Below are 19269 nucleotides of genomic sequence, written 5' to 3'. Positions count from 1 at the left end.
CTGCAGCTTAAATGAAGGAGAGGTTCACTCCTCTCCCACTAACGGTCCCAAGGCAGGACAGCAAGGGCAGCACACACACGTCCTTCTCGGGTCCATCCTTCTGTGCTGCTGTCTCCCGGCAACAGGAAGTGAATGCGTGAGCCAGCCTAGGCTTCTGTGTGGACACAGAGGTGAGGCAGATGCGGCCCCAGTGTGGGGGGTTCCCAGGCTGGGAGGAGACACAGCAAGCAGGTGCTGCCTGTGAGGGCGGAGGTCGCCTGGGGCATTGTGGGAGCTGAGGGGAGGCACGTGACCCCGCAGCTGGGGATGGCTGACCCAGGCTGTAGACAGCACAAGAGCCTCCCAGGCAGACACGGAAGAGGCAAGATTTCTAGGCGAACAGGACAGCACATAATTACAGTCTCCATTCATGCATTCATTCATTCACCTGTTTCCTGAGGGTGTCCGCGTGTCAGTCCCCATGCTGGAGACCCAGATAAGAGTCAGCTGGTGCCTCTGCTCTCCACTCGTCAGGGAGACCAGCCCCTGGGGCTCCTCTAGGTTGAATCTTCCCCTTCCAGCTCCCCTCGCTCCTACGAACAGTTATATCGCCCTTTTCACATCTCTCCCACCTAAAGGGGCTTTGGATGAATGTGATGTGCTTCACGAAAAGGGTCTGCACTGCCGGTGTGGGTGGTGCAGGGTAAATAAGTCATGATGATAATTTGAAGACCAATGATACCAGCAGGGATAACAGTAATTCCAGACCCCCAGCTCCTGACCACGCTGTGGAGGGCCGGGCACGTGGAAATGCTCCAGGGAGAGTGGGTGATGTTGATGCTGTACCCTAGATGCCCTGCCCCGCCCCCAGCCCAGCCTCTGTTGGCGACTGGAGGCCGTAACCAAAAGGATCTAGAGCGGGTGATGTTGCTACGTACACGTTTCCTGCCACCGTGACGCGTCCTCAGCCAGGACGTTTTACTGGTGTGCGTGGCCTTTTTCTATTCAGTCAACAGGTATTTAATCATTTTTTGTACATTCCAGTTCATAAAGGAAGGAAGGAATGAAAGAAGAGGGGCAGTTTGCATCCCCAAGGCTTTCTGGTGTGCAAAGCTCCTTGCTGGGCAAAGCACAAATATGAGTCAGATTTGTGACTGGCTGGTCAGGGAGATCCCATGGACAGACAACGATGGTGGCAGAATTGCTTGTGCAGTCTCTCGATGACACAACTCTTGTATCGTCACTTGCTCACTCATTTACTCGCCACACACATCCTGAGTTCGCTGGGAGGAGAGAGGGTCTGAACTGTCCCTTCCTGTACACACAGTTGCCATAGGGCGTCAGCAGACCTAGGCACAGGTACACAGGCACCCAGGAGGAATTGATTTCCCCTGGCTGGAGGGGTTGGGGAAAGCTTCCTAGGAGACCAAGCCCTTGAGCTGCGTCTTGAAGGGAAAACAGCCACGTGCCAGGGCTAGAGGTCAGGGTGAGGAAGGCCGCCCCAGGCAGCGGGAGCAGTATGTGCAGAGGTGGGAGGATGTGAGTAGACGCGTGGCCTGCTGGGGACTAGGAGTAGTTTGGTGTGGCTGGAGCATGAGATGGGAGGAGGCCGTGGGGGAGACGAAGCCAGAGGGTGGCCAGGTGGCCATGTGTGTCTTTATCCTCAAGGCACTGGGAGCCGGGAGGGGCAGGGGCAGCTCTGGACATAGAAAGACCCTCTGGGGCCACATGGGAGATGCACAGGAGGCCAGGAGGAGGGTGGGGTCCGAGCTGGGCCCAGAGCCGTGGGACGGGGGGAAATGGGGTAGAGAGAGTTGGGGAGCAGGAGGGTGGGGCTGGGGGAGACTGGGGACAGCAAAGGCAAGGACAGCGCCCGGTGACTGGGTGGGTGGTGAGAGCCAGCCTGGTGGGCCGGGCCAGAGAAGAAATGATGTGGCTGGGGCTCAGGATGGAGCAGAGGCAGAGGACAAAGTCTCATTTTCCTGAGTGGTCCAAGAGGGACGTGTGTGCGTGTTTGTATATATGTGTGTATGTGTATGCAGTTGATCCTCATCATTCACAGAGTCCATATTTGTGAATTCTCCTACTCCCTAAAAGCATTTGAGATGCCAAAATCAATTCTCGCGGTGCTTTTGTGGTCATTTGCAGACACACACAGAGTAGAGACAAATTTGAGTCACGCGACACACAAGTTCCCAGCTGAAGGTGGAACCAGGCAGCGTTCTGCCTCCTCGTTTCAGCTGTCATGCTGTCATAAACAAGTGTCCTTTTCACTGTCTACTTAATGCCACACTTTTCCCGTTTTTATGCTTTTTGTGGGCGCTGTGGTGTGTAAAATGGCTGCCTAGCACAGTGCTAGGTGCTGTCTGATGACAAGGAGACTGATGACACGTGTGTTAGATCGGCTTTGTTCGGGCATGAGTGACAGCGCTGTTGGCCGTGAACTCTTATCATTTCATGCTGCCTCAGCATCCATTTGAAATAAGGAGGACTTCCTCACACCAGAAGAAGGGCTTAGTCACCACTGACACAGTTTCCAGTTCCACATCTCCACTTCCTCAGTGTGGTTGATCCAGATATCTGCCTTACACCGTTGCCTCCTGGTGACCCCCTCCCTATGGGACAGCTCGATGCAGCCTACTTGACAGTCCTGCTGGTCCCCACACCCCACGTGGACTGTGCACATAGGCCTCAGTGACCACCTCTCCGGCACAGCATGACCTCCTGGAACTCAAGCCTGTAAGCCAGCGTGCTTTAAACCCGCCAACTAAAACTCCTCACGGGAAACCTGTTTGGATAATACCCCGGACCCCAATAAAGGCGTTGGTCCATGGGTGCCCCCCCCAACATACTCTCTGACCCGTGTGTGTGTGTGTGTGTGTGTGTGTGTGTGTGTGGTTTCCGGGTGTGCTGTCTACCCTCCAGGACCTGTAAGTAATAAAATCTTTATTTCCTTCGCCTGTCTCTCCTAATCATCGAAGATGGCCCTCTCCATCTTAAAGATCCTAAATTAAAACAGAGTTCAATGCTAATGAATTAACAATATTTATTAAATAAGACGTCTTTCACCAGAAACACACCTAAAACAAGGTTAGGTATTGATCAGCTGATGGAATGTGAGCGCCGGTTCTGGATTGGCTGATTCCGCACTCACAGCGACTCTGCAGAACGTAATGTTAAAAGGTTGTTCTCCTTTCCCTAAAAGACCTTTCGCATGTCTTTCTGTCCCTTCAGGTTTCTTGACAACCCAGAGGCCCTGGTGGGACTGTGCGGTCGCTGCATCAGGCCCTCAGGTATGTCCAGGAGGGGGCCTGGTGGGGGCGAGGTGGCTTAGGGTTGCATCTCTTTACGCTCTTTGTTTTCTTTCCTTGAATTTTCCAAATTGGGTTTGTAATAAGTACCCATTGCAGAAAAACACAAATCTTCAAAAAAAAGGAAAAAAAAAAAAAACCTCCTGTCTCTAAACAATAGCAACAATAACAAAAAACCCACATACACATAATATTTTAATGGAATCGTATTATGCATGTCCATAATGTGGATATGCAACCTAGTATCCGACTTTGTTTTAATTTAAGAAGTAATCTTGATTTGTCCTTAAAAAAAAATAAATAAATAAAAAAGATGTAATCTTGGAGATTTCCTATGTTTGTACATGTAGAATTTTGTCAGTTTTTTTAAACTGTCATAAAATATATATAATGTCAGTATTTTTTAAACTGTGATTATGGCTCATTAGTCAGTCATGAATTTAATTGGTCAAGAATAAGATTTTTAAAAATTAAAAAGGACAAAAAAAATGAGTGCCTTCTAGGAGCTAAGGAAATGTTTGCGAGTGGTGATTTCAATGATACATATTTATATTTCTGTGTATGCATGTGAGCACCAGGTCATAATGTAAAATGTGTTTCTAACATGGGCCTCAGTTTGAAAATGTATGAAAAACACTGGTGTATCTGTGTGCGGGTACAACAAGCCATTGTATGAATATACCGCAATTGATTTAACCAGTTCCTCATTGAAAAACATTTAGATTGTCTGCAACTTTTTGGTGTTATAAACATTTTCCTCCTTTTTTCCTTTATTGGGTTTTGGTTTAAATGCCACCATAATGTTTGCTTATAAAATAATTAAAACCAAACTGAAATGGGAAGCATAAAAAGTGAATTCCCAGCCCCCTCCCCCATCCTACTTTCAAGAGTAATCTCTGTTAATGTTAATAGTATGGTGAGTACGTGTGTCAGCTACCTACTGCTTCACAGCAAACCACCCCAAATCATAGTGGCCTAAAATGATCTGAGCAGACGTTTCTTAAAAGGAGACATACAGATGGCCAAACAAATATTTGAAAAAATGTTCAACGTCACTAATCATCAGAGAAATGCAAATCAAAACCACAGTGAGGGATCATCTCACTCCAGGTAGGAAGGCTACTACTAGAAAGACAAGAAATAGCAAAAGGGAACTCTTATGTGCTGCTGGTGGGAAGGTAAACTAGTACAGCCACTATGGAAAACAGTATGGCAGTTCCTCAAAAAACCACAAATAGAACTACCGTAGGATCTAGCAATCCCACTACTGGGCTTTTAGCCAAAGAAAAGAAAATTAGTATATGGAAGAGATATTGACACCCCCATGTTTACTGCACCACTATTCACAATAGCTAAGATACGGAATCAACCCAAGTGTCCAGCAGCAGATGAATGGATAAAGAAATGTGGTGTGTATGTGCACAATGGAATACTATTCAGCCAAAGAAAAGAGTGAAATTCTGTCATTAGTGGCAACATGGATGGAACTGGAGGACATTATGTTAAGTGAAATAAGCCAGGAACGGAAATTTAAACACCACGTTTTCTCATGTGCAGAAGCTTAAAAAAAGTTGATCATGTAGAAGTGAAAAATAGAACAGAGGTTACTACAGGCTGGGAAGGGTAGGGGGAAGGGAAGGATAGGGAGGGATTTCTTAAAGGATATAAAATTACAGCTAGATAGGAAGAGTAAGTTCTAGTGTTCTATAGCACTGTAGGATGACTATAGTTAATAATAATATATATTTTCAACTAGCTAGAAGGATATTCAATGTTCCTAATACAAAGAAACGTTAAGTGTTTGAGATGGTGGATAGGCTAATTACCCTGATCTGATCACTATACACTGCATGTATTGAAACATTACTATGTACCCCATAAATACGTGCAATTATTATATGTCAATTAAAAAAAACATAATGGCCTCAAACAACCCCAATTTTATTCATTTACAATTCTTTGGGGTAGCAATTCGGGCTGGGTTCAGCCAGGCAGTTCTTCTGCTGATCTTACCAGGGGACAGTCATGCCAATGCAGCCATCTGGTGGCTCCGCTAGAGCTGGAGGGTTCAAGTGGCTCCTCACTCTGCCATGTGGGATGGGTGCTCGCTTGCCACTGGCAGATGTAGGAGGCCTCAGCGGGGATGGCTCATCTCTGCTCCACCGGGTCATGCATCCTCCAGTAGGGTAGACAGGGCTGCTTCACATGGCCAAGACAAGTGACAAGCCTAGCCCAGACTCAAGAGGTGGGGAAATAGACTCCACCTCAGGATGGGGAAATGCTTCGTGAGGGGTGGTTTCGGTGACACGAAGTCACATTATAAAGAGTTGTTCTTGGCCGGGCGTGGTGGCTCACGCCTGTAATCCTAGCACTCTGGGAGGCCGAGGTGGGCGGATCGTTTGAGCTCAGGAGTTCGAGATCAGCCTGAGCAAGAGCGAGACCCCATCTCTACTAAAAATAGAAAGAAATTATATGGACAGCTAAAAATATATATAGAAAAAATTAGCCGGGCATGGTGGTGCATGCCTGTAGTCCCAGCTACTCGGGAGGCTGAGACAGGAGGATCGCTTGAGCTCAGGAGTTTGAGGTTGCTGTGAGCTAGGCTAACGCCACGGCACTCACTCTAGCCTGGGCAACAGAGTGAGACTCTGTCTCAAAAAAAAAAAAAAAAAAAAAAAAAAGAGTTGTTCTTACAGGTATGAGAGGAGCTATCACCACCAACTCCGCAAACAGCCCCCACAATCTGCTGCCAGTACTTTTTCTACATATAGAGCAAACATAAATATGCATACGTATTTTGTTTTTTATAAAACTGTTTTTGTTTTTAAGAACAAAAATGGGCTCACCTTACATGCATCTTGTTCGACCTCTTGCTTTTTTCACTTAGCCCTGAGGCTATTCTTCCGAGTCCTTCCTTACACATAAATCCACAGCAGCTGGGTTTTTTGACAGCTGTGCAATATTCACGGTTTGGCTACAGCATAATTTCTAAAGCCAATCACTGTTACTGGATATTCAGATTGTTTTTGTCTGGGAGGTGTTATTGCTGCTGTCGTTTGCAATACCCCTTCTGAAGAGCTGCTGCGTTGCTCTCTAAACTGCAGGCAGAAATAGACCGATAGAAACAGATCGTTTGTCCCTGCTGGCTCTGTAAGGGCTCATTTTTGAGTTATTTTAAATCCTCAGGGTCCAAATCATGGATCAGCTGCTCAAGTCACACTCCCTTCCAGGTCAGATGAGCCTCAGTCATTTTAAGCCAATCAAAGGGGGTTGGAGGTGGGACGGGACGTGTTGGGGCCGGGGCGGCCCTCCTGGGTGAGGAGGTCTTTACGGCCTCGGCTTCTGCAGAGTTGCGCGTACCAGCCCGGGGACCTTCAGTAGGTAAATGCGCCCCCTCTGAGCCTCCGCTCCCCCGTGTATAAAAGGAGGCCAATACTAGCCCCACCTCCAGGGTTGTCCCAGGGATTCAGGGCAGAGCGCTGTGCACATTGCGGGCCCAGGCAAGTGCTCACGACTGCCGCAGCCCCTAACTAACCGTGCTCGGTGCGGACTTTGGGCTGCAGCAGATAGTCCCCAAGTAGGGGCCACTGTGATGATTGTTGCTGACATCATAATTGGCACTTTTTTTTATACCTAAGCTTACACTTCACAATCCAATCATTGACACTTTTTTAAAAGTGTAACAATGGTATTGTGCTTGAGGGGAGAAAAGAGAGAGACTTGACTTTTCTTTTTTTTTTTTTTTTTTTTGAAAGAGAGACAGGGTCTTGCTCTGTGGTCCAGGCTGGAGTGTAGTGGCACAATCACAGCTCACTGTAACTTCGAACTCCTGGGCTCCAGCGATCCTCCCGCCTCAGCTTCCCAAAGTGCTGGGATTACAGCTGTGAGCCTCTGCACCCGGCCTACCTTTCAAAGCAGGCATCGGGAAACTGTGTCCTGCGGGCTGGCCCACCTGTTTTTGTACTGCTAGTGAACTAAGAATTGTTTTACATTTTGAAACTGTTGACATTTTCAAAATAAGAACATTTCATAGCCTGGAACTTACTTGACATTCCAGCCGCAGCGTCCATAAGTAAAGCGTGCTGGCGCCCAGCCACGCCCACGCACCCAGGTGTTGTCTGTGCTGCTTGTGTGCGACATCAGCTGAGTTGACCACCTGGCCCACAAAGCCAAAAAAATTTCCTGTCTGGCACTTTACCGTGGAAGTTTCCCGGGCCCCATTTGCACACAGGTAAATGGCATTGCTAGTTGGGATTTCCTTTAAAACCGTGCAGGACGGAGAAGCAGCAAAGGTTTCGATGAAACGAGACTGGCTGTGAGGTGATCATTGTTGAAACTGAGTGATGGGTCCTGGGGTGTTCATGTCACACTGGTGCCTATGTTTGCTGTTTGCAAAAATTGAAAGAAAAAAGTTTAAGTCCTCTGGCAGTGCAGAGCAGAGCACTGAGCAAGTGGGCACTGTGGCTGAGACCCTCGTGTCCCTTGGAGCCCCTGCCAGGCCTCCCCCCCACCCCAGGCATAGCCCCCCAGGCTCGGGGTTGCGGGCGCACCTCTCAGGCCTCTCCCCTGCTCCACAGAGACCCTGCAGGAGTACCTGAAGGTGGTGATGGCCCTCAAGTACGACGAGAAGCCGCCCTATGCCATGCTGAGGAACAATCTAGAAGTCCTTCTGCAGGATCTGCGAGTGTCGCCCTACGACCCCATTGACCTCCAGATGGTGCCATAGGTGGAATCCAGGTGGGAAGAGTTCGAGAGTCTTAACCCCTCCCCTGCCTTGCCCCAGCCCTGCCCCAGGCGCCAACGGATGTGCCCAGCTTCCCAGTTAGACGCTGGATTTCTCCACAAGGTTCTTGAACTTTCCAACCCCCAGGAATGGCGGATAGCAGAAACCCGACTCAACTTGGCTTTAAGAAAAGGGGGGTTGATTGGCTGTTGTAGCTAGAAAATTCTAAGAGGGGAAGCTTCGGGCACGACTGGATTCAGCCCCTCAAAATTAGCATCAAGATGTTGTTGTCTGTCTATCACCTCCTTCCGCTGTCCCGTTTTGTGTCCATCCACCCCTCTCTCCCTCCGGCCTTCCACCCACGCACCTGTAGTCTCTGCTTTCCTTCGGGCTGCCCTCCTTGTCCTCCCCACACACAAAAGTCAGCTGCCGTGTGCCCTGTGCCGCGCCCTGCTCCTTTCACGTCACAGAACTTATTGCAGCTCTTCCCTTGTTGGCACAGAACGTCCCCAGTCTTGTTCACAGCAGCGCAGTCCCCCGTGGTGCGCGTGGGGGACACTTCTCATGCCAGCGCCTGGGAGTTTGCTTGGTCTCCCGGTTTTTGTTTTACAAACACTGCTGCCGTGAGCACGCGTGTGCACAGCCTGGCTGCTGGCACGTGCGTGTGTCCGTGGATGGAGTTACCGTCTCGGCAGTGATAACTAGATTACTGTCCGTCAGGCCTGGACCTGTCTGTGCTCCCATGAGCCCCGAGTGAGAGAGCAAGAATTTTTGGAAGGATGAAAAAAAAATTTGGCAAGGACGCAGGGATGTGGCCTGAAGGAGCAGCTTCCCCAAGCCCCTCCTCTCTCCGTGGAGTTGTCATTCCTCTTGTGGTTGGCTGGCATCAAAGCTCAATGCTTTGTCTAACTCAGTCCCCACGCCCCAGGGACATTTGGCAGTGTCTAGAGATATTTTTGGTTGTCATGGCTCGGGGGGAGGGTCCTACTGGCATCTGATGGTAAAGGCCGAAGATGCTGCTCGACACCCTACCACACCCAGCACGGCCCCCACCTCTGCCCCCAACAAAGAGTCACCAGCCCCAGTGTCAGCAGTGCCGCTGTTTTTCTTTTTTTTTTTGAGACAGAGTCTGGCTCTGTTGCCCCGGCTACAGTGCCATGGCATCAGCCTAGCTCACAGCAACCTCAAACTCCTGGGCTCAAGCGATTCTCCTGCCTCAGCCTCCCAAGTAGCTGGGACTACAGGCATGTGCCACCATGCCCAGCTAATTTTTTCTATATATATTTTTAGTTGTCCAAATAACTTCTATTTTTAGTAGAGATGGGGTCTCGCTCTTGCTCAGGCTGGCCTCGAACTCCTGACCTCTAGCGATCCTCCTGCCTCTGCCTCCCAGAGTGCTAGGATTACAGGCGTGAGCCACCGTGCCCGGCCAGTGCTGCTCTTGAGAATAGCATCTCCTCGGGTGGCGGCCGATCTCCCTCTGTCGGCACTTGGATTACAAGTGCTTTTTCATTCTCACCACCTGTCCTTACATCCAAGGCTGAAAATATGAGATAACACAATATGCAAAGCACTTGGCACGGTGCCTGCGCACGGAGCACGCCAAAAAACCCAGGTTTGGAGCGTTTTTCTCTGTAGTGGGGTAGTGGTAGGCATCTGCCTTAGCCAGATACTCTCCGAAAGTGAAGTCACGGCCTTCTCCGCCCACCCCTCCTTCCCCGCCTCTCCAGCTCCGTAGATGGCTCATGCCCCGCCCACCCAGTTGTCCAGGCCAGACACCTTGGGTTCCGTTCGGTGGCCTCCTCCAGGTCTCCTGTTCCAGATGAGGCCAACTGCAGTCACTTGTCATAGTCACCCCCTGGCAGTGAGCTCCGCGAGGGTGGGCGCGCGTCTGTGTCTGTCGTTTCTGTGTTTCTGGTGTGGCAAAGGGCAGAGGCTGCCTCCCTATTTATGGAGGGAGCGAGTCCAGGCGTCCCGCCGGTGCCAGCCTGTCTTAAGTGCCTTCCACTCCACCAGTACGGTGGACCACCTCAAAACTTAGCAGCCGCTTCCAGGATCACCACCATTTCAGGTCTGCTTACTCCCTGGAGACCGCTCACTCCGCAGCACATCTGTCCCTTGGTTGGGAACTTAATGCGGAGATGCCATTTCAGGAGCCCAGTGATTTCTTGAGTGACGTGAAGGTCATCTTGCCTCTGCTTTGGGGCAGCTCCTTGCCTCGGCCTGCCCAGCTGGGCTCCCTTGCTCCCCTGACCCCCATCCATGCCGTGCCGGCCACGCCGTCCTCCCTCCAGCTCTAGACCAGGCCGAGCTGGACCCCACCCTGGCACCTTTGCACCTGGCGATCCGGGCTGTGGACTCCTCCTCCCGGCCCCCGAGTTCACGCAGCTGGCTCCTTCCCAGGTCACCCCGTGAGGTGTCGCCTATTTCCTGCACAGCCCTTGTTCCCGTCTGGAGGGAAGCACATGTTTAATTGGTGCTGTCTCCTCCCACTTCTCTACGTTGTAAGCCCTGCAGGGGCTCCTCGTCCCTCTTGTTCACCGTGTCGTCCCCGTGCCTGGCGCATAATGAGGACATAGAGGGTGTTTCTTGAATGAATGAGACACTAACAGCCGTTTTATTATTTTCAAGAACTTTCAGTTTGCAGTTTGCAATAGAAAAGAAAAAAAATGAAGCAATGTGACTCAAGGCTTGCTGTTTAATCACAGAGAAGCTTCTAGAACAATCCCTGGAATGTGCATTCCTGCCACTTGTTCAGGCGATGCTCATCAGTCCTGAGGAGTGTCAGGGAACCCGGCAGCTACCTGCAGCCAATGTGAAGTTCCTCCTTTCGACCAGCCCTGCCTCTCAGCCGTGGTCCCCAGCCAGCCCCTGGGGTGAAGACGGAGAGGACTCCAACTCCCAGACGCGGCTGCCCCGGCCCCACGGGGGGACCCCTCCTCCCATTGGCACCACTGTGCTTTGGTAATAAATTCTTTCTGTGGAGCTTGGGGAGTCCAGCGTATGCAAAAGTAGTTATTTTGGGGAAAGTTTAGCTCCTTTTTTCCCCATTCATCTGTCCCTTCAGACTTCCATCCAAGCATCCACCCTTTCGTTCATCTATTGAAACTCTCATGCACACACTCATGCACCCTTCTTCCCCGTATCCACCCACCCACCCTTTGGTCCCCCCATCTATCCACCCATCCGTCCCCCCATCCATCCCTTCAACCTCTCATCCATCCGTCCACCCCCTCGTTTATGTGTCCTAACCTTCGTGCACACGCCCATTCATCCAGCTTCCATTCTCTCTCCATCCTCGCATTCTCCCGCCCACCCTTTCCTCCATGCGTCCCTCCCTCTATTCATCAGTTCTTTCATCCATCCATTCATTTACTGCTCCTTCTTCCTTCCCCTTCCTCTTCCTCTCTTCCGTACATTTATCTTGCCTTTCATTCTGCAAGCACTCACCAGTGCTCCGTGACAGCCACGTTGCTGCGTGGAGGCTCCCGGCGGACAAGACATCCCCGGGTCCTTGTGCTGCTAATGTGTACAGCCAGTAAAAGGAGACAGTATTTAAATGAGACAACTTTCTGAGGAACAGACACGGGGCTGTGCTGGAGAGGGAGGGGGCACAGGGATGGGGGGCTCCTTTGGGGAGAGCCTGGGCACAGAGACGGGGCAACAATTGCAATTGCTACTCTAGGGTTGTTTGAATTTGCTGTAAAACAAATCCTAAAACGTGATGGCTTAAAGCAACAATTTATTATTTCTCATGATCCTATGAGTGGCCTGGGTTTGACTGGGTAGATCTGCTCTACGAGGTGTTGGGAGTCATTAGGCTGCATTCAGCTAGGAGATGGGGGTGGAATGTCCAGATGGGTCCAGATGGCCTCTTCCCCGCCTGGCACTCCCCGTGGAGTGCCTTGAAGGGGGAGGTTGGTTGCACTTCTCTCTCCAGTAGGGTATTTAGACTTACATGGAGGCTCAGAGCGCCAAGAGAATAAAAGCAGAAGCCGGCTGGGCGTGGTGGCTCACACCGGTAATCCAAGCACTCTGGGAGGCTGAGGCAGGAGGATCACTTGAGGTCACGAGTTCGAGACCAGCCTGAACAAGAGCGAGACCCTTTCTCTACTAAAAATAGAAAAATGAGTCAGGTGTGGCGCGCGCCTGTTTGAACTGAGCGATTAAAGGGTTTTTAGGCTTTGTTGCCCTTCAGTATTCTTAATTCTCTCACCTTCAAGACCCCACCGACTCTCTTTAACAAATGAAACTGAGAGAATCTTCAGTTTATTTATGTCAATCACCGAAATTATACTTTAATTCTGAAGAAAAGGCCCTCAAAATTCTTGACTTTTAAAATAATCCATAGTTTGTCTACCAGTGAGATATTTAAAAAAAATAGTAATCCATAGAGAGAAACACATTCTATTTCTTTTTCATAGTTTCCAATATGTTTAACAGGATTATGCAAGTTTCAAGAACAGAAAACAGTGTTAAGAGCACCTTTGCTTACAAGAACTTGTTAAATGTGTTAAAGAATTAATGAAAAATATGTCTCCAAGTGTCAAGGCAAGGGACGTTACTTAGAACAGGAAAAGAAATTCTTGATTTCTCAAAGGGCATAATTCTTGCAGCATTTGGCATGATTGTCTTTTGAAAATATTTTATCCCTTGCCAAATTGGATTCTTTTATGTAGACGTTAGTAGACACTGTAGCAGCAGGAACCGTGCAGTGTTGGAAAGGGGGACAACGGTTGACAACAGTGCCAGTCTGTGGACACTATTTTCAAAAGCCATTAATCAAGAGTTGGAACCTAATCCCGAGGCCTGGAAAAGCAAGTTCTGCATGAAAGGTGGACTTCTGTGTCTCAGCAAGTGAGACGTGCAGCGCACGTGACCAACATCCTCCACTCTGCCGGTTCCTGTGCAATCTCCCTGCTGTGAATGCTCACGTCGCGTGCGTTTTCTCACTAAGGAATGTCCCGTGGAAAAACGGACAAAATACGTTGGATTTTGTCACCGCAAAAACCACATTAGAGTGTGAACAGAACACAGACTGCCACTGCAAGGAATCTTATAAGCGAATCCTGCAAAAAGATGAAACTATTAAGGAGAAGCAAATCCTCAGGGAAATATAATTAAAGAAAGACCTGTGTAATTTAGATATTTATAATTTATTTCAGATAAGCAATGAATGATTTGTGTGCGTGTGGTAAAAGACACAGGTTGGGTTCCCGGGGAGACACGCTAGCAGCAGGGTGTTTGTGAGGGACCAGTGTGATACCCCAGGGACCAGCCCCTGTGGGGTGGAACAGAGGCAGAGTGGAGCACGGGGGAGCTCCGAAGCCAGGACTGCCCTGCAGAGGGTCCCCATTTGGGCCTGATGGTCAGATTTTATACCGAGTGGGCTGTTCTGGGAGGGGCTGTGACCAGGTGAGGCGCTCTCTGCAGACGCCTGTGTTGGAAGCTTTCTGTTAATCATCTCCTTCCTGCCCCACCAGAGCCTGGCGAGTTAGGCTTATTGTGTCCCATTGCAGAGTGGGAAACTGAGGCATACAGCCACTTGCTCACACTCAGGCTCTTGATTGGGGGTGGGGCTGAACTATGAGCCCAGTTCTGGCCTCAGCACACCAGTGAGACTCCCCTAGGCTACTAGGTCTCCTGTATACACAGAGAACAGTGACTCAGGATCTGTCCCTGACACCTCCCTCCCCAGAGAAGCCCTTGCTTTATTGGAGGTCGCAGGCTGTCACTTGTGGATCTTGATCTCTGAGTACTCCGTGAAGCTGGTGGCCTCCTGGTCCTGAGCCTCCCGGGGCCTCAGCCCACGGAAGCTGAGGGAGGCGTAAAGGAGCTCCCGCTCCTCCCCCAAGGTGGGGATGGCCGCAGGCGGCTCCTGCCTGTCACCCTAAATGGAGGAGAGAAAAGGGGGATCAAATTAGGATGATGGTGCCTGGGGGACAGCAAGGAAGATCCACAGGTGGACCCGGAAACCAAGCATTGAGAATCTCATCTGTGCATTCCATAAACGCTGGCTGGGCCCTCATTCGTCCATTCATTCATACATTCATTCAGTAAATACTTGGCAGTAACAACGCCTGGCCCTTGGCAATTGATTGCCGGTCTCATAAAATCCTCACAGCAATCCACTGGGGAGACACTATTATCCTGTTTACCAGGTGGAGAAACTGAGGCAAAGTAAATGCCCCCAACCACACATCTAATTAGTGGTCATGCCAAGCCTTATGGCCAGGTCTGACTCCAGTACCTGCCGCTGTATGGAGCAGCTCCCCTGTGCCAGCCCCTAAACACTCAGGGAAACTGAGCAGACACCAAACCTGTCCTTGTGAAGCTTGCAGAGTGGAGGGAGAAGCAGCCAGTAAGAAATAGTCAATGAAGTTACTATCTAATCGCAAATTGTGATAGGATGCATAGGAGTGGGGTGGTGTGAGAAGGACAGGAGTTTGCTCAGACCTGGGCTGTCCTCAGGGATCACAGAGGATCTGTTATTCAAACACAATTGACAAATTGAACTATGAGCCCATCAAAAGAGGACACAGTGCAGTGAAGGATTTAGCTTGCCCAAAGCAAGGTCTGACTCTCTGTGCCCAGCTCCTGGGAGGGAATCTCTAACTTGAGCCCTTGCAATATCCTTAAGCCTGGTAGAAGTATCTTTGTTCACCTGGGAACCACAGGCCATGCCACACAGTCTGTGCCGGCAGTGTGACTTACAGCGGGCGCTGTGGGCCATGTGGCATCACTTTGACTCTGGGTGGCTGGAGACTGACAAGCTGAAGTCAGTCACACAGGTGCTCCCTGTCTGTGTGTCTGACCTAACAAACCCTGAACACTGAGGCTCAGGGGAGCTTCTCTGGCAATACTTCATGCATGTTGTCACACGAAGTTGCTGGGAGAAGTAAGAGCCATCCAAGTGACTCCACTAGGAGACGACAACAGGAAGCTCCGGGCTTGGTCTCTCCTAGACTCTGCCCCATGAGCCTCTTCCTGTCACTGATTTTCATCTGAATGCACTCACTGTTTAAACTCTCAGGGCCAGGCTCGGTGGCCCACGTTTGTGGTCCCAGCTATTCGAGAGGCTGAGGCAGGAGGTTTGAGCCCATCAGTTCGAGGTTGCCGTGAGCTGTGATTGCACCACTGCATACCAGCCTGGGCAACAAAGCAAGAACCTATTGCTTAAAATAAAATGAACTGTCACCATGAGTGTAACAGCTTTCAGTGAGTTCTCTGAGTCCTTCTAGAGAATTATCCAACCGAAGAGTGCTCATGGGGACCGCCCAACTTGTAGTTGGTATAATAAGTGACAGTGGTCTTGGGGACCCGTGAGCTTTCTAGTAGACAATAATTATTTTGGGGAGATCTCTCTGGTATCCTGTGTTGAGGAAGAGAGGCAGGAAGGAGAGGGAAAGGGGAGGTCAGGGATCCGCAGAGAAATGAGGGACAGGATAGGAAGGGGCCACTGGAGCGGAGCACGGTGGCAGAGATGGGGAACAGTGGGGAAGGGAGCCCCCAGGTCATGGGACTGGGGGCTATGTTGATGGGGACCCAGGAGAGGCAGATTCTTTGGGGCAAAATGATTCTCTAAGTCACCAAGAGGAACGTGGCCCTGACCATCTTGGGGAGGGAACCAGATGGGACCCTGGTGGACCAAGGGCTCCTCACTCACCTGGGAAATGGGACCCAGGGCGGAGGGTGCTTCCTTCCTGCAGGTCTTCACCCTGAGGGAGGGGGACAGGACATTTCAGTACCTGCTGGCTCAGAGGCTGGGGGGACTGCTGTCCCCCTGCTGAAAAGCTCTAGAAGGCCACCAAGGCCATGGAAGTGAGGACACATCTAACCAGGTGACTTCACAATGGGAACAGGTGACCCTCCTGGGTGGTGGGATCATGGGTGGGAACAGAGCCCTGCTCTGATCCTCTGGCCCAAGCCCCAGTTCTCCCGACCCCTGCCCTGCCCAGGTTCCTGCAGCCAGGACTGTGTGGGACTTGAGGACCCGCACCTTCCCCGCCCTGCACTCCCCGCCCTCCAGCGACCACACTCACCTGGGGAAGGCCAGGCAGCAGCAGAGAGAGAGCAGGGCGGCGACACCAGCCCCCACCACGGCCCCCAGCGCGAATCCTCTCCGCGGCTCTGGCTTCCCTGCAGACCAGGGGCGCAGGGTGATGCCCCTCCGAGCCCCGGGACCCTCGTTCCCCCTACCCCCACTGAGCTCTGGGGTTCTCCCTCCCCCTGCAGCCCAGGAGCAGGGCCTCTGCCCCCACTGTGTCCCACCTGGCCGCCCGCCCCACCCCGAGCTCCAGCAGCCCGGGCCACGCTCCTCCCTCCCGGGGCCTCAGCCCCCCGGGGCCCTCACCTGGCAGCAGCAGGACGGTGCCGCTCCGGGTCCCGTGGACATTGTGGGCCTCGCAGCTGAGCCTGAGGCCGGAGCTGAGCTCCCCTTGGAGGCTCAGGGAGCTGTTGGCCCAGGGTCCCGCTGAGCTGGGGGTGGCCCTGAAGGCACCATGGCTGCCGTTCCCCTCCCACAGCTTGTCCCCGAGCCACCAGCCCAGGGAGGGGGCCGGCTGGGCTCTGGAGCAGCAGCTGCAGCGCAGCCCCTCGGCCTCCCAGGAGCAGGAGGGGCCCAGCATCTGCGGGGGGTCTGTGGGGACAGAGGACAGGACTCAGCAGGGGCTTCTCCCCTCCTGAATACCTTGCAGTTCTGGCCCCAGGTGTCCCCCAAACTCACAGTGCACAGAGAGGCTGAGAGAGACGTGCCGGGAGCCCAGGGGGTGCTGGGCCTGGCAGGTGAATTCTCCTCCTTCTGCAGACACCCCTCGGGGCAGCTCCAGGATCCCGGTATTGGAGATGGGGGTGGCGTTCAGGGCTGGGGACCCCTGGACCCAGCTCAGCTGAGCAGGGGGGTTGCTGTCAGCAGCACAGAGCAGCCGCAGAGCCTGGCCCTCCGGGACGGGGAGGGACGAGGTGTTTTGCAGGATCTGCAGGGCTGTGGGGAGGGGGTGCAGAGACAGAGATGGGGTCGGGGGCCAGGGGCTGCTGTCCCTCTCCTCTGGGGGTGTCCACACTGGCTCTGAGGAGGGGCCTAGCAGAGTTAGCGCATCAGGGCTTGGGGAGCCCAGACCACTTCCCTAGCGCTGCCCGGGCTGCCCAGCAGACGGAGGGCAGAGGGCTGGGGACAGCGATGTGGCAAACAAATGCCCTTCGTGGACAGAGGAAGCGCCAGCGACAGCAGACAAGGGTGCAGGTCAGAGAGCAGGTGAGGAGAGGGCTGTGGCAGCTGCCCTTGGGTTTGGCCACAGAAGCCGCGGGGGAGTAAAACATGAAGTTCAGGGTGAGGAAGTAGGCGGCGCCCTTCCCCTCCGCTGTCGCTGTCCCGAGTCTGACCTCAGACCTGCTTCCCGCATACACCCGACTCCCGCCCGGTCAGCCGGAGCGCTGAGACCCAGCTCGGGCCTGTCCCAGCAGAGACCCCGCTTCCACCCCAGCCCCTGAAGGGACAGGACAGGCTCGTTCCTACCTGTGCGGTTTCCTTGGAAGATGCTGACGACCACGTTCTGTGGAGCATCTGGGACAGAAAGATGTGGCAGCCTGGACATCCCTGGCCTTCCCCCCAGGAGCCATGGAGACGGGACAGGGGGCCTTTCCTGCTTGGCTACCAGGTCCCACCTTTAACCCCTGGCCTGGCCCTGCCCTGTTCCCTGCCACGACCCGCACCCTCAGGGCCCCGGGTGTCCCCGCTAGGCTCTCACAGGACACGTTGAGGTGGACAGTCGTCGACGTGGTCACACCAGCCCCAGGCAGGGTCACCTGGCAGGTGAGGCTGGTGCCGTGGTCCTGGGGCCGTGGGGTGAGAGTGAGCACCGAGGAGCGGGTGGTCCTGGGGCCCAGGGAGGTGGGGGCAGGTGACACCCAGGAGAAGATGGGGGGTGTCCCCTGCTCACAGGCCCAGGGCACAGAGCAGGTCAGGTTCGTGGGGCGGCCAGACTCCAGGGTCCTCGGGAGGAGGATGTCGGGCGTGTGGGTCAGGGCTGGGGAGGAGAGGGGGACACTCGGGATCAGGAGGGAGGGTCCGAGATGCGGCCCTGAGAGGAGCTCAGGCTCTGGTCCAGCTCCTCCCCTGAGCCCCACAGGCTTCACCCCCAGCCCCTCCCAGGACGAGGGTCCCAGCCCAGCCCTGCGGCCCCCACCACCGCCCCCTGTGGGCACCCCTGGAGCCCGAGCCTTACCTGTCACATGCACAGAGAGGCGGGGAGATGTGTGACTCCATGTCTCCTGTCTTCCTCTGCCCACCCAAAAACTGTAGGACCCATTGTCCCTCCTCCTGGCGTCTCTGATGCTCAGGGAGCAATTGTGCCTTCTGGGATCCCCAAGGAGGCGGAATCGGCCCTGGGTCTCCTCCTGCAATGTTTGAGTTGGGTTGTTTGTGGCCACCAGAGACTCCTTGTGTGATTGGGCCCCTTCCCGGAACCAGTAGCCATGAACTGTGTCAGAGTCGTTCCAGCTGTCCTGGGGGGAGAAGGAGCAGGGCACATGGACACACAGGCCCTCCTGCACCGTCACCACCCTCTGCACTTGCAGCCTGTAACCTTCCCCGTACCCTCCCCGTCCCTCCACCCCCGCCCTCCCCCAGAGCAGGGCCAGCAGCAGCAGCAGCATGTCGGGGGCAGGTGCCAGGGCCGCCGGGGAGAGGCTGCTCCTCGGGGCTCTTCTCTCGGGAACTGAGAGCTCAGGGCTTAGAGGAGGCCCCACGGGAAGACGGGGGCGAGGTCAGAACCGTGACTCTCCTCAGAGGAGGAACTTCACACCCAGACACTGTCAGGGCCGGGGCAGCCCTTGGAGACCGACTGTCACCACCCACGTCCACTCCTGGGGACACTGGTCAGAGAGGGTGAGAGTCACCCAAGTTCCCACCGCATGTGGGGCCCGACCACATCTCCTGCCTCCCTGTCAACGCCATTCTCCTCGGGCGACATTTTCTGAAAAGATGACAACGGTTCCATCTGGCCAGACCCCTGAGTCTCAGGCTGTGGATGTTTGTGGGGTCAGAGCTGGGGCTCAGGGACATGGCGATGGTGGTGGCCCAGGAGGGGTGGGCAGCAGCCTCCTCCCCCCTCAGCAACCACGTGTGGCCGTCCCCTCTCTGCACATCGAGGTCAGCACAGCAGACCCGGGTGCTGTCCTCATGGAGTCACCGTCCATCTGGGGAAACATTAGGTCTCCCAGCAACTGGAGCGTCTCACGACAGGAGCTGTAACTCTG

The 19269-nt window shown here is 53.2% G+C and overlaps 2 protein-coding genes across 5 annotated transcripts in view; one reads left to right on the top strand and one right to left on the bottom strand.

Moving 5' to 3' along the window:
* Positions 1 to 11124, top strand: part of VRK3 (VRK serine/threonine kinase 3) — a 39657-nt gene extending 28533 nt beyond the window's left edge. The window contains exons 13-15 of one of the 2 annotated variants that reach the window (XM_069457270.1): positions 3214 to 3272; positions 7868 to 8027; positions 10645 to 11124. In XM_069457270.1, the coding sequence (XP_069313371.1) occupies positions 3214 to 3272; positions 7868 to 8016 (208 nt within the window). In that variant the 3' untranslated portion in view covers positions 8017 to 8027; positions 10645 to 11124. The remainder of the gene's footprint in view (positions 1 to 3213; positions 3273 to 7867; positions 8028 to 10644) is intronic. The other variant, XM_069457271.1, reaches the window with a different exon arrangement.
* A 2089-nt stretch (positions 11125 to 13213) lies between these two features.
* On the bottom strand, positions 13214 to 18703 carry LOC138374557 (sialic acid-binding Ig-like lectin 8). Of its 3 annotated transcripts, none has more exons than XM_069457495.1 (8): positions 18237 to 18703; positions 17760 to 18038; positions 17528 to 17575; positions 16739 to 16996; positions 16367 to 16651; positions 16056 to 16152; positions 15680 to 15731; positions 13214 to 13903 (listed from the first exon to the last, which is right to left on the bottom strand). In XM_069457495.1, exons 1-8 carry the CDS (start codon positions 18664 to 18666, stop codon positions 13745 to 13747), a joined length of 1608 nt encoding a protein of 535 aa, XP_069313596.1. In that variant the 5' UTR covers positions 18667 to 18703; the 3' UTR covers positions 13214 to 13744. The 3 variants fall into 3 exon arrangements, with proteins under 3 accessions (XP_069313596.1, XP_069313594.1, XP_069313595.1); XM_069457493.1 differs by having other exon boundaries at positions 16514 to 16651; XM_069457494.1 differs by lacking the exon at positions 16367 to 16651.
* Between the last annotated feature and the right edge of the window lie 566 nt (positions 18704 to 19269).

Source organism: Eulemur rufifrons, chromosome 24, assembly GCF_041146395.1.
Source record: "Eulemur rufifrons isolate Redbay chromosome 24, OSU_ERuf_1, whole genome shotgun sequence".
In the NCBI taxonomy this organism is placed as follows: Eukaryota; Metazoa; Chordata; class Mammalia; order Primates; family Lemuridae; genus Eulemur; species Eulemur rufifrons.
The sequence above is the reverse complement of the archived record's forward strand: the minus strand, read 5'-3'. Positions and strand labels throughout refer to the sequence as shown.